Source organism: Halichoerus grypus, chromosome 14, assembly GCF_964656455.1.
Source record: "Halichoerus grypus chromosome 14, mHalGry1.hap1.1, whole genome shotgun sequence".
Classification (NCBI taxonomy): domain Eukaryota; kingdom Metazoa; phylum Chordata; class Mammalia; order Carnivora; family Phocidae; genus Halichoerus; species Halichoerus grypus.
Window position 1 is genome coordinate 60,831,358 of NC_135725.1, and position 13,214 is coordinate 60,844,571.

A 13,214-nucleotide genomic window follows, 5' to 3' on the forward strand; every position below is an offset into this window, starting at 1 on the left:
GGCCTCTAAAGCACAGCTTTGCTGGGCTCACAAACTCTTGCTGGCTCCCAGTGCCCCTGGATGGAGGGCAAACTCCTCACTCTAGTGTTCAAGATCCTCAGTGACTTGGCACCAACCCAACTTTCTGAATGCATCTTCCCTTACAAAATCCCTCTGGGGTCCACACCCAGCCTTAGGCTCCAGTCGCAAAGAATGGCCAGGCCCCAAATCCACCATCTGCCCCTAGGTCTATGGCTTTGCTTTGCCTGCCCCCCTGGAATCTCCTTCATTATCGCTGGGTGCCTGCCCTCTGGAATCCTTCTTCACTATCTCTGGGTGCACAAATCCTTGCTATTCTTTAAGGTTCAGCTCCAATGTTACCTCCTAGGGGAAGTTTTGCCCTAGATCCCCAGGTAGAATTCCCTTCTCTTCTGTGCCCTGCATCCCCTGGTCTATGCCATCGTCTGATCCCACCCCAGTCTCCAGCAGCGTGGTAGGTAGGTCTTTTCAGAACCGGATGGAAATGGGGCCTTGTACCTCAGCCTCCACTGAACCTCTCCTCATGGCCAACATGCAGCCGACAAGAAGAGCCTATGGGCTGCAATAAGACCAGGGAATGGAGGAACCACAGCAGCTTGGCATCATGGAAAGGGTATGGACTCTGGACTTAGAAAAACCCATGTTTGAGTCCTGCCTCTGCCATTACTGTGTGACTTTGGGCAAGTTTCTAAACCTCTCTGAATCTTAGCTACCTCTTCTGTAAAACAGGGTTGTCTATTCTTATATCATAAAGGACTATGGAGGTAGTTAGTGATAGATGACGTATCAAAGTCCAGGCAGGTCCCTGTAAGTGGTGACTCCCTCCCCACGGTCACACCCAATGCTCTGAATACTCCCCTCTCATGTACTGAGGAGGATAAAGTGCCTTGCATCAGAAACCACATTCTTTTTCCGTAGCCTCTGCTGGGATTCCTGATTAAGCTGGAAGGTCCAAAGGCACGACATAGTCTGCTTTGTTCAGAGCTGAATGGGTGCTGAGAACAGTGCCTGACTTATAGTAGATGCTCAGTATCTACCGAGTGAGTAAATCTCCACCTGGGTCAGCAGGACCATAGAACCTCTATGCATCAATCAAGAAAGGAAACTTGGGAGCTGGACTATCTCTTCAAATTATTTTAAAACATTTTGTAGATGGCTTAACCTTTACTGAATGCTTCCTGTGCACGGGGAGGCATCCATGAGACCTGATGGGACATTCTCCTCTGACCCCCACAGCAAGCCTAGGAGACGTCAGGGCAATTTGTCCAGGTTTTACAAACAAGGCCTGATGCAGTCAAGTAACCTGCCCAAGCTGATAGGAGTGGCCTGCCACATCAGGCAGCCAGTCTCAGCCCCTACCCGCTCCCCTTCTGCTTTGGGATTTAAGCCCTGGAAGGCCTCCTCTCACCTGGGGGTGGGGGGTACCCTAGGAATACCTTTGCCTGGGGAGGGGCAGGGAAAGAAGTCAGTGACCTGGCAAACATCCTTCAGTCCTCCCAGCTGACCAAGGGTGTGGATGGTGGCCCCAGAGGACAGGGCCCATTCAAAGCCAGCTGGAAAGGAGCAAAGGGGGCCCAGGGGCTTTGGGCCCCAGGCGAGACCTGTGATGTGTTCCAAGCTCAGTGGCTGCAGCTTTCTGGCTGGCCTGGAGTCTCTGACCCACCAGTTATCCCCACAGGACAGGGTCCTTTAAGCAGAGGCAAGAAGGATTAGACAACTGAAAGCAGGACGCATGCAAGGAGCTCTCAGCCCACTGAAGAGGCTTCTTTAGGCCTTTTGCGGGTGAAGCAGAAATGAATATGGGGCACCTTTGCAAACCACATGGGGCTCACAGGAGGGGCATGCCCTATACTCTGAGAACACAAGGGCACAGAGAACAAAATGAAGGTGCCAAAGGCACCCCTTCTGCACAGTCCTCGGCACTGATCCCTCCGTCTGTGTGTGTGTGTGTGTGTGTGTGTGGAAGGGAGCAGGGAGGGCAGGGGTGGAGGGGCACATAAGGGGCTGCTGCCTAGGCAGTTGTGAGCCCCCAAGGGGAGCAAGGAGGGAGACAGTGCAGTGGTCTGGGAACTGGGGTGGACCACGTGATCTCCGGAGTCTTTGGAAACACCACAGACTTTCACGATAATGTGCAAACACCTGCAACTGACTGAAACTGTTCCCATGACAACGGCTTTGCTGCTTCGACTTTCTAAACATACATTCTGAGTTACCTCATCTGCTCCTCAATGCAAGATCAATATTAGAATTCCCATTTTACAGATGGAGAAACAAGCCCAGAGAGGTGAGGCCCCTTTCCCTTCCAGTTCAAAAGCAGGCCTCACTCTCCGCCTCCCCCTACCCGTCCCATGCGTGAGAGCTGCACCTCCAGGTATTGTAAGACAACAGGCGGCTCAGCAAATGTTTGGTCTGTGTTCCAGGACTGCCAACAAGAGGCCTCTGTGTTCACCTCCCAGACACATGCAAGCCCCAGGGCACCACGCTGCCATATCTCGTGGGCAGTGCCGAGAACAGAAGTCTTCATTGTGAAAGGAGGCAGCGGTGACTCCCCAAGAAGCAGGGCATTGGACAGGCTGTGAGGCAGGCGCCGGGATGCCGCTGGGGTTCCAGGAACACCATCTGGATTCCAGGAACAGCGTCCATGCATGTACACCCAAGCCTGGGCTGGGGAAGGAGGCCCTGGAACAAGGCTGGGGGCGGGGTGTGTGTGTGTGTGTCTTCGTCCCCTTATTCTGCACCCACCATAAGAAACAGGCACCACTCTCTGGTGCAAAGACCCCACCCTAAGGGCTGCTGCTCCGCTATGGGAAACTGAAGGATAAATCCTGATGAAAATCGTGAAATGACCCAGATGCAGAGACCTTTAAAGCTGCTGAAGCAAGCCATCTTTATTAACATAATTCATTTTACAGATGAGAATCAGAGGGCTGGAAATGGGACTGATTTGCCCCAAGTCAATAGCTAGATTTGAACTTGGACTTCAACCCAAGTCTTCTGCCTCCCAGAGGCCTTTAACAAGTTCAGCACAAATCCTGTCTATAGTGCAATATGTTGTCAAAAAACAGTAGTTCACAACGACAGTGGTACCAAAAGCCGGTGTCCACTGAGCACTCACTGTCCCGACTCTCAGATCAATTTCCACCTCATTTTAAGATGAGGAAACAGGCAATTTGCCCCAGGTCACCCTGTTAGTAAATGGCAGCACAAGGCTTTAAATACAGATCCTGTGGCTCTGGCATCTGAGTTCATGTGTACTCTGGTAGTTCTGGGCCGGGCTCACCTGTCAGGTGGAGAATGCCTGCTCACGTGTGATGCAGCATGTTTCCTGATGCTTACACCTACAGACACCCACAGACAATCACTTAGAATCCTAGGGCTAGACTCTTCCCCCCATCCACAAGCCTCAGAGGACCTGCACGGTGGGCATCTGTGGAAACGCGTCTCCCCATCCAGGAGCCCCAAAGCCCCAGCCAAGCTGTGTATAGGTTTCTGCTGCCATCCCTCTGCAGAGGGCAGCGAGGGAAAGGAAGAGTGACAGGAGGGGACAAGCCAGGTGGATGGCTCTCAGGGGGCTGCATGCCACCCGCTAGCACACCACTCTCTCCACCTACAACACAGCATCTGGACGCCTGGGCCAATCCTCAGACAGGCGGGGACGTACTCGCAGCTTCTTCCTAGGAATTCAGACCAGAGGTGGCAACTGTGGCAGTTAACAGCTGTGCAAAAAATGCCCCTCCAGCTGCAGGTCCCTCAGCTTCCTTTGGAGAGAAGACAGGTGTATGGCATGAAAGAATGATATGAAAATAAACTATCCCTGTGTGAGTAGGCTGCATCATTACCTAGGTATTCTAGTGTCCTGAAGAAATCATGGGGTTGGTTTTCCTGAGACAGGATTTACTCAACGATTTAACACATATCTGCATGTTCATTATGTGCCAGACACGGATCTAGGTATAGGCCCAGGGGTGAACTAGGCAGGCAGAGTCTCTGACCTCACAGAGCTTAACCAATCTCTATCCACATGAAGATTTCTGCCCTGCCAAACAGAACAGCAAAGATTCTATCAAATCTTTGTGTTTTTTTTCATACAGGAGACAAAGGCACTAGAAGGAACATTTCTATCTATCAATATAATTAGTAGACAAACCAAAGCTATTAAACACTAGTGTTTTTCTTTCTCTTTTCTTCTTTTTTTTGAGCGGGGGGCTACTAAATGAATTCATTCATATGTCAAGTAGAAAAACCGACTGGAAAAACCTGTCCCTCAGTAACATATTAGCCAAAGGAAGCGAGTGATCCCGGTTCTCTTCGTAGTCACTTAAACCCCCCCTTTCTCTGCAGACCTGCTGTTCGTATGTGTTAAATATTAATTACAACTGTTACTCATTACATAGCAAAAAGCTCCCCATACAAACAAAATTGTTATTTCCTCGCAGACCCAAGGCATTCTGGGAAGCTGTGCAAGGGACAGGAAGCATCACAGGAGCCCCACTGGGGCCAATGGGGAGGGCAGGGGGTGTCTGGGTGCGCCAGGTGATGGTGGCAGGTCTAAGACTCCCTGAGGAACCTTCCGCAGAGGCTGAGCTTGTTTGTTCTGAGGGCACGAGGATGAGTCATGGGGCTCGGTGGGAACAGCAAGCCCAGAAAAAGTGCCTGGTGCACAGAACATCAGCGCTCCCAGCTCCAGAGCATTTGCGTTTGACAGTGACAAGTCATGAGGTCAGCACGGAGTGAGCGCCACTGCTTCTGCCTTCACAGTGACCAAAGGCACATGGCACCAGCACAAGGTAAAGGCAATGTTCCGACCTGCCCTTTCCTCACTTGAGATGACAAGGCAGCAGTGGAAAGAGCAAAGATTTTGCAGTCAGCCTGACCTGGGCTCATTAGCTGGGTGACTGTGGGCAAGGGGCTCATCCTCTTGGAGCCCGAGTACTGGCATCTGTGTGATGACAATGAAAGCACACCCACCTTGCAGGACTTCATAAGTGGTGCTCACTAAATGTTAATTTCCTGTCCTTTCCCCATTTCCCCCCTTACCTTAATAGGATTATTTTAAATTAGCCAATTGAGCTGCTTTGGAGATGACTCACAATTGTTTAGGAAATAGACATACCTAGGACCTTACTTGCCCTCTCTCTGCCCTTTCGGCTTTACTTGATGAGGCTGGGAAGGTGTCAGAACTCAAGAGGGTGCCTGGCTAAGGGGGGACCGACACAGCATTAGCATCTCCCCTGCTAGTGTGTATCTGGCTGTTCCATTTAAACCAACACACCCCCCATACAGGGTGTGACAGGAGCACAGAGGGGTCCCAGCCCAACCTGGGATGAGGGTGGGGAAGGGACTGCACGTGTCCAGGAAGGGCTTCCTGGAGGAGGTGGTGTTGCTACCACTGAGCTGAGCTGTGACATCCCCTCTCTCTACCTCCTGACCCTAATACCTAACACATAACATGTACAAGGTACACAGTAGGTGCTCAATGTAAAGTCCTCAGGTCAGCAGCATCAGCAATGCTTGGGACCCTGTTAAAAATGCAAATTCTCATGCCTCATCCCCAGAACCTACTGCATCAGGAACTCTGAGGAATGGGACCCAACAATCTCATGTTTCCTTTGGGTGATTTCCCTACTCGCTCTGGGCCAGCAACCAATCCACGAGTGTGTCATGGCTAGAATGGGGAGGGCGACAGAGGGGACCCTCTCACACCCAGGGACCAGCGGCCCAATCTTGGGAAGGACTGAACAAAGAATGGGAGAACTCGGTGGCTCACAGTTAGAACTACTGCAGGAACGGAGACTAGGACCCCCTACGTAAGTACTGCTTCCCACGGCATCCATGCAGCTCGGTGCCAGGCGCAATGAGGAATGAACTCTCTAAGTGGGGCCTCTGTGCCTTCCAGGTACCTCTTCAGGGAGTACTGTTTTCATATTAAATTAAATTTTATTTAATACAGTAAGCCTTCCCTGAACACCAATAACCATTCTCTCATGTGTGACCCTTTAGGGCTTATAAAGTCTTTTCATCCAGGTCTTTTCCCTTGATCATTGTGGAGATACAGCGTGACAAGAGTCGTGAGTATCCCCCTTTTATAGATGGGAAAACGAAGGCTCAGGGAGACAGAACAGCCTGTCTGCAGCCCCACGGCTGGTGAGTGGTGAAGCCGGCATGTGGACTTAGGATTGTCTGACTCCTTCTACTGCGCCACGGACTCCCGGCACGCACAACACTGACCAGGGCTTTCGAGGGCAGAGCGCCTCGCTGAGGGGCTAGTGGGGAACACGGACAAATTCCCAAAATAACTATGTTTAGCATTGAGTCATAGGTCTGTCTTCTATCTTTGCTGGGAGGTAGACCTGTTGCCGGCTGAATCCAGGACCTTGCCTGAAAAGTAGCTTCAATGGAGATGAATCTTCAGTGAGTGGAAAATGAAAAATGAGAAGACTTTGCTCCTTTGAAAGATTTCAAGGATGCCCTGCCGCCTGGCTGGGCAAGCACTCTGATCATTTGCTTCTCAGAGGCAATTACAAATCATTAAGGATGCGGCTGTTTACTCATTGGATTAAGAGGGAACGTTGATCTATCCTCTGTGTATGGCCTGACTAGCTCTGCTATGAGGTCCCCGGGCAGTTCTCCTCGCCTCTCTGGGCCTCGGTTTCCCCAGCTGGACAAGGAGGAGTGGGATGCCATGGTGTGGGAGCCCCTCCCTGTGCTGAATGGTGGCAGAGCATGACTAACCGTGGGATGGCTATGGTCACCCCCCCATCCTGGTGCGAACTTCCAGAACTTAGGCTCCTCCTGGATCCTCTGCTGGAACCATTCTAGGTGGGCACACACATCCCAGTAAGGTAGCCTCCCAGAGGGAGAAATCTGTACAAGGGCAAATGAAAGGCATGTGACATTTCCCATGGACTCCACCCATATTTTGTGCAGCATGTTTGACAGCAGCAGGGAGCCCGGACATCCAGGGTTCGGGCTTGGATCTGGAGTTGGACTTCTTAAGTTCAAATCTTGGCTCTGTGGCTGACTAGCCATGGGCCCCTTCTCTTTGGACCTCAGTCTTTTTTATCAGTAAAATGAGGAAACTCATTTCCCAGCGGGTTGCTGTGGGATTCGGTGAGACAATGCAGGCGGAAAGTACTTAGCCAATGGCCAGCACGTTCGTGATGCGGTTCCCTTAAGCCTCACTGGGACCATCTGCAGTGGGCACATTTCCCAGGCGAGAAAACTGAGGTTCCTACGACAGGTTCAATCCCTGTCCTCCCAGTGGCCCCTCAGAGATGTGAAGACACCTAATCCATGCCACTCTGAGCCCATGTCTGCTTCTCCAGGTTATGCTCCTAGCTCCTCTGCCCTTCCCTGTGTGGCCACCTCCTGTGCAGGCTCCTTTTGTCCATGTCACAGACCCTGCCACAACGCCCAGGGCTGATTAGACCCTCTAGACCCACCCATGCCTCCCCAAGACAGTGTGGAATCACCCGAGGCCGCTTTTCCTGCCCCACTACTGGGCAGAGAGTTCCAAAGAGCCATTGTGTGGGCTCAGAGCTGCATCTGGGGGCTTAGGGCTAGGCGGGAAGGCCATTTCTAGACCCACCTGCCACCTTGCAATTTGTTGCTGTAAAGACTCCCAGGGGGTGAGTCGAAGCAAGCCAGGACCTAAAACCACCAGCTCTGAAGGCAGGTGTCTCTGCCAGGGGGGAAAGGGGCTGATAGCTTGATGGAAGCCACACCACCTCTCCGTGCATGGCCCAGCTGCAGCCTGCCTGTTCCTGGTAGTCGGCGGTGCCAGAAACCTGACCAGGGGGCTGGGATCAACAGAGGCCACGTGTGTGGGAAGGGACTCCAGTGCTGGGTGACTGGAGGTTCTGGCTAAGGCCACAGTCGGCTTCCTGGAGGAAGAGCAGGCAATGAAGGCCCAAGGCTTTTTGGAGACCTTGTGGTATTTCTCACTCACCTGGCCATAGAATTCTAGGAGGTGGGAAGACTTTCATTCCTAAGAAGCCAGAACCACCTCACACCATGCAATAGCTGTTCTCACGACAACCAGGGAGTGATAATCAAGCCTTCCCGAGGCAGCAGCCCTCAGAGCCTCAGAGTATGGCTGAGCTGGGAAGGGTCTGACTTCCATAAAGGCTGGTCTGGAGCCACTGGCTGGGAAGGGTGACTTCTATGGAGATGCCAAAGCCCGCCTTTGAGAAATGCCTCTTGCCATGAGTGCAATAACTGAATCATGGAGATAATTCAGAGGCCTTCCCTTCTCCCAGTCTATGATCAGCATGGTGGGGTGCTGAAACATGGAAGCAATCCTGGAGGTGACAGGCCACCCCCACACTTCTGGGCAAAGCCTCTACCAGCAATCCTGCCTCAACTGAGCTTCTGCTTGCAAATTCCCAATGAGGGGAAGCTCATATACTTCCAGGTATAAATGACATTCTTACCGCTCACCTGGATCCTAAATCCCCGTGGCTCCTTCTTGGTGGGCCCAGCTCTGCCCTTTGGGGCTCCCTCACAATCCACACCCTTTGGACATTTGAAAACACTGCCCAGGTTCCCTCATCCAGGCTAAAAATGCAGAACCAGAGAACACAAGGGGTGGAAAGAGAGAGTAATGATTTTGCCCAGCCAATTTTATCCCATACAGATGCTCCCCAGCTACAGATCCTGCACCCCAGACTCCCCAGGGCCTATCAGAGAGCTCCTAAAAATCTAGAAAAACCATGTGGCACATTTCAAACAGGTACTGCATGGAGGACAGGGCCTAGCCAAGCACTGCCTTGCTCCCTGACAACACCAATGACAAAGCACGTGCGTACGGACATAGCCATGCGTGTGCACAAACACTACAGATGCACGTGGGACATTGTCCTTCATTCCCGGGCAGCCACATTTCTGGGTTTACAAACAAGCCCATGGCAGCACTCGAGCTATCCAACTGCGCTGTTTCAACTCATCCTCCTTACCTGGAAGGTGGCCCATCCACCTCTCACTCCATTTTCACTCTGGGCTAGGATACCGAAGGGTGCTCCTCGCCTACTAACACTATATCAACAGGCTCTGTCCACAGACACGGGGAGGCATCCGGTCATGACTAAAGACTGGTGCTTACAGCATCCCTCCAGCCCGAGTGAAAGAGCTTCCTTCTATGCCCCAGAAACCAGAACCAAACCAAAAGCTTCTTGGGAAGAGGACAGCCAGTATATACTTTGGAGCAGGCCACACAGAACCAAGTGACCTGATGAGACATAGACGGGGACCTGATTCTGAGTCTGTCTTCTATCGGCAGCTCATCGAAGATGAGTATGGAGTGTGGGGTCAACAGCCCCCTCTGAGGGGGGCCACTGGCTCCTTACCTGCCAGAGCTGGGATGGTGACCCGGTTCCACTCCCATGGCTGGTCGTACTCGTCGGCAGGCCTGTCGTCATCCTGGGGCAGCTTGCTCTCCCGCAGTCGGGGGCTGACCGTGCTCTCGGAGTCCGAGTCGACGCTTTGGCCCTCAGGTTCATAAGGGGTGTCGTATAATTGGATGCCTTTGTGCTGGGACCGGACACTTTCTTGCCTCTGAAATTCTGCAGGCCAAAAGGAAGGAAGCAGAGATATAACAGATGAGCAGCATGTACTTCCTCACCTGGGATCTGCCAGGTGACACCCACAGGAGTTGTCACCAGCCAAAGAGGGGAGAACTGCACAAGAACAGAACCCTGTTTCTGAGCTTGAACTGTCCCTCCCCATCCCCTGAAGGCAGTGTCTCTGCTCTCACAGGGCAAGGCTTCCTCACACAGATCTCAGGTTCTTGGACCTAATGAGAGAACCAGAGGCTCGCCGCCACCGCCGTCTGCTCATTCACTGTAGTCTGCAAGGGCAGGGCCCAGATGTGCACATGATCTTCCAGGTGTGTTCTGACATCAGCTTGGAACACAAAGAGCCCTCACCCCTTTGCTTTATAGATGAATAGGGTCTTCCCCACTAGGACTATCCCCATCCTCTGGACTTCCATTCTCTACCTGAAAAATGAAATTAGGCCAAACAATCCTCAAGTTTTCCTTCAGCTAACAAGTCAAGAGCCTTCCCAGGGCCACCATCTTCTCCCTTACAAAGCCCCACGAGCACCCCCTTCCCTGTGTTTCTGCCTCCCCGAGAGCCTGCCTGTCTTCTAACACACTGAGCACATCCGAGGGACTTGAGAGCACGTGTCCAGTTTCACTGCTGAATAAGGGGGGGCAACTCTTAATCCTCTGGAGAGGATGCCAAGGCCTGGCCCTCTGTGGGCTGAGGGGTGACCGCCTGTCTAGACCAGGCCCCAGACAGGGGGCATCCATGTCAGCTGCTGCTCATTTCTGAGAGGCCAGTGGTGGCTCAAAGATGGATGCCAGGGGGCGCCTGGGTGGCTCAGTCGTTAAGCGTCTGCCTTCGGTTCAGGTCATGATCCCAGGGTCCTGGGATCGAGCCCCGCATCGGGCTCCCTGCTCGGCGGAGAGCCTGCTTCTCCCTCTCCCTCTGTCTGCTGCTCTGCCTACTTGTGTTCTCTCTCTCTGTGTTAAACAAATAAATAAAAATCTTAAAAAAAAAAAAAAAAAAGATGGATGCCAGGATACTAGAATCAGGTGCTTCTGAGTCAAACAGTGACACTTCACCTGCTTGACTTTGTGAAGGGCCTGCGTGGGACACATGGAAGGGAGGGTTCACTGGAGCGGCTGCCCTCAGGAAGCCCACTGCTTCCAGAAGAGGTATAACAGGCACCTAAATCACCGTAATTCCCCTGGCAAAGGGGCTCAGTGCAGGGCCTGTAAGGGATGAGGCAGGGGGAGAGTGATGACACGTGAACTCCGACAAGTGAACATAGGAGGGTTGGCATTCTCTATGGTGGGACTGAGGCGAGCCAAGGCGGTGTGGCTGGAGTGGACAGACAGGCTCACTGCCTTTCAGTTTCACTGTGGTAATGTACATAACATCACTTCGTCATTTTAAGCATTTTTAATTATACAGTTCAGTGGTATTAAGTACATTCACACTGTTGTGCACCCATCATCACAACCCATCTCCAGAACTTTTTCATCTTCCCAAACTGAAACTCTGGACCTATTAAACACTAACTCCCCATTTTCCCCCTCCTCCAGCCCCTGGCAGCCACCAGGCTACTTTCTGTCTCCATGAATCTGACACCTTATATAAGGAGAATCATACGGTACTTGTCCTTCTGTTACAGGCTTATTTCACTTAGCATAATGTTTGTAAGGTTCTTCCATGTTGTAGCATGTGTCAGAATTTTGTTTCTTTTTGAGGCGGAATAAAACTGTAGGTCTATTCACTGTCCACTTTTGCTGGAGCACTGGGTCCAAGGAGGTGAGAGGGGAGAGGTAAGGTTTGACATTAAAGGGGTGAGGGTCGTTGAGAGTGAGCTTTTAAAAAAAAAAAAGATTTTATTTATTTGACAGAGAGAGAGAGAGTGAGCAAGCATGAGCAGGGGGGAGCGACAGGCAGAGGGAGAGGGAGAAGCAGGCTTCCCACCGAGCAGGGAGCCTCATGTGGGGCTCCATCCCAGGACCCTGGGATCATGACCTGAGCCGGAGGCAGACGCTAACTGACTGAGCCACCCAGGCACCCCCCAAAAGGACTCTTGAGGCATTCTCCAAATCAGAGTTCCAACGGCATAAAGACATGGCAGAAGCCCACGGGACTTATGTGCCTTGAAGAGCAGCTGACAAAACACCCGGTGACGTCAGCCCATCTGAGCAAGAACATTGTTTTCAGGCTGGGCTTCACGTTCCAGGGCCAGCTCACGGGGATGACAAAAATCCCCACGCACACGCCCTGATACCACAGAAGCCAGCTGACGCTGTGCCAGTGCTTAGTGTTGACATTGACTAACATTACGGTAGTGTTTCCCAGACCTCATTAACTCACACAGCAACTTCATGATTTTGCTGTTTTCAACTACCGCTTGGGTTATTCTTTTCTATTTTTACTTATGTTGCCTCACTTTTTAGACTTAATAAATTTATGATAAAAATTTTATTATCACCACCCACGAGTTGTTATCCTTTACTACAAACAGTTGATAAGTGTAAAAAGAATGAATGAGAACAAAACCAAGCAGGTAGGTCCTCCGGCCCGCTGGGGAGCTAGCACAAGGCCCGCTTTCCCTCCGCTGAGAAGGGACACGCGCAAGTGCTAGTGAGCCGGTGGGGGTGCAAGCAGCACGCAGAGATACTTTCTTTGGCAAACAGTCACTTTCTCTTTTTAGAAAGAGAGAGGAACAAAATGGAAAAAGCCTTCTCACTATATGGTTCTCAGGGCTCCTAAAATCCCATCCCCTCCGAGAAGATGTCCCATACTTTGGCAAAACATGGCTTTACTGGGTCCCCTGAGTAAACTGGGATCATTTATTAGTTTTAAGGATGATGTTTCCCTTTTTATGGGGGAGGGAGAAGAAAAGAGAAAAGCTGTAAATGGTAGGACTTGGTCACTTCAAAGTGAGTACCAACTGTAAGACACCATAGATGACTCTGTAACTCACTAAACCGACCAAACTACCTATCTGTTCTGTGGGGTTGTCATCCGTGTTACTCTCACTGGTTCTACGAGTGCAGTCTAGCCTCCTGTCCTTGGAAAATTCCAATGTCTGAGGACAGTGGGGCTGCAGCTGATGGGCACTGACTGACCCAGGCAGCCATTAAAATGATAAATCGGAAGATTATCCTTGGATAATCTGTCCTTGGAAAATTCCAACGTCTGAGGACAGTGGGGCTGCAGCTGATGGGCACTGACTGACCTAAGCAGCCATTAAAATGATAAATCGGAAGATTATGTAGCTACATGGAAAAGCGTGCATGAAATTATGCTAAGTTAAAAAGTAAAATACAATACCTTCCTCTTCACCCTACTTTACAAGCAGGCCCAGAGACCAGTAATGCGCTCTACAGTTTACAAAGCACTTTGCGTGAGAATCACCATTTAATCTTGGGTACCATAAAGCAATTCACAGATGCACATCTGTGGGCTGCCAATAATCAGGTGTGCCCTTGCTCTCTCCCTCATCGAGCCTGGCTGCAAGCAGATATTCAATGAGTGTGGGTGGGAAAAATGAACGACAACTGACAGCCAGAAACTCACTCTTTACCCCCGAATTCCTGTTAATTTTTGGAAGTCCCTGAGAGCAGTGATAAAGTATGTGGAGCAATATGCCAAATGCATATAGTTTAGTA

At 51.2% G+C, this 13,214-nt stretch overlaps 1 protein-coding gene across 1 annotated transcript in view; it reads right to left on the reverse strand.

The window, feature by feature from the left end:
* SHB (SH2 domain containing adaptor protein B) overlaps positions 1-13,214 on the reverse strand; it is a 131,329-nt gene that overhangs the window by 35,401 nt on the left and 82,714 nt on the right. Inside the window, exon 3 of the mRNA XM_036100466.2 lies at positions 9,363-9,578. Coding sequence (XP_035956359.1) covers positions 9,363-9,578 — 216 coding nt within the window. The remainder of the gene's footprint in view (positions 1-9,362; positions 9,579-13,214) is intronic.